Below are 1,261 nucleotides of genomic sequence, written 5' to 3'. Positions count from 1 at the left end.
TTGATGTGTTGTTGTTGATGATGTTGTTGTTGTTGTTGATGTTGTTGTTGATGTTGTTGTTGATGGTGTTGTTGATGGTGTTGTTAATGGTGTTGTTGTTGATGTGTTGCTGATGGTGTTGTTAATGTTTTTGTTGCTGTTTTAATAGTCTCTCAATCGATTCCCGATCCTTTTTTCAGCGAGGATTTCCAGCACCATCTCCACCTCCTCTGGCGGGCATCCACCCAGCTCTCTCATGCCTTGTCTTTGTCTTATTGGCATTTTTGCCGGAAATCTCAACTACAGATGTAAGGATGTTTTTCCTTCTTCTTCACATGGTCTCTATTGTGCCTCCGTGACTAGTTCGATGCGATGCCTGCCCAGTGGTCCCTTCATGCCAGACGGTGGTGGTCAGTCTGCTTAGATCAGTTCTGGTTTTTTTTTATCCAAAATTTCTTCTTTTTTCCTCTTTTCTTGAATTAAACATTTTTGGTTCTTTTATGAATGATCGGTCTGAGTGGTGCCATTCGTCTCATACCTTTGACGCTGGTTTCTAACTCTGGTTTTGGAGTTCTTCCTTCATTGGCTGCTCTGTCTACCTCTTTGTTTCCTTCTGCAGGCCAGTGTGCCGGCGTCCACATTCCATCCAACTGTCTCTGTTGTTGCTTGTGACTACCAGTCTTGTCTATTAGTTACATGTTGTCTGGCTGTGTGTTGTTATTTTCCTAAAGCACATTCACCAGCGATGGGCTGTCTGTGATGATATTTGCAGTAGTCTCTCTATAGTCACGTAGCCAGCTGACTGTCAGTTTCACCATGGCCCCACGTTCAGCGTGCATGCTGTTGCTCCATGCTGTTGCTCCTGTCGGTCCGGTCTGAAAAGTACTACAAAAAGATTTATATACCTGAAGAACATTAAAAGGAATATTTTTTTTCTCTAAAATTATGTGAGTGTCTTTAGTAGATGACATTGGATGAAATATTTTTCCATTGAAGTTGCTCGACAGAGCAATTCATCATTCGTGATCGTTCATATTATAGTGGTGATGATGATGATGACGATGATGATGATGAAGAAGATGGTGATGAAGATGACGATGATGGTGGTGGTGATGATGAAGATGACGATGATGATAATGAAGATGATGATGATGGTGGTGGTGATGGTGGTGGTGATGATGATGATGAGGGTGGCGATGATGATGATTGTAACGACGATGATGAAGAGGATGATAGTGATGATGATGATAATGATGATGGCGGTAAACATAACACCCCCCCC

General features: G+C 42.3%; 1 protein-coding gene across 1 annotated transcript in view; it reads left to right on the top strand.

The window, feature by feature from the left end:
• Positions 1–403, top strand: part of HELRODRAFT_184632 (hypothetical protein) — a gene marked incomplete at both ends in the record, with an annotated part of 1,757 nt that extends 1,354 nt beyond the window's left edge. Inside the window, one exon of the mRNA XM_009015390.1 lies at positions 180–403. Coding sequence (XP_009013638.1) covers positions 180–403 — 224 coding nt within the window. The remainder of the gene's footprint in view (positions 1–179) is intronic.
• Between the last annotated feature and the right edge of the window lie 858 nt (positions 404–1,261).

The sequence above is a fragment of the Helobdella robusta genome, assembly GCF_000326865.2.
Source record: "Helobdella robusta unplaced genomic scaffold HELROscaffold_1561, whole genome shotgun sequence".
In the NCBI taxonomy this organism is placed as follows: domain Eukaryota; kingdom Metazoa; phylum Annelida; class Clitellata; order Rhynchobdellida; family Glossiphoniidae; genus Helobdella; species Helobdella robusta.
The sequence above is the reverse complement of the archived record's forward strand: the minus strand, read 5'-3'. Positions and strand labels throughout refer to the sequence as shown.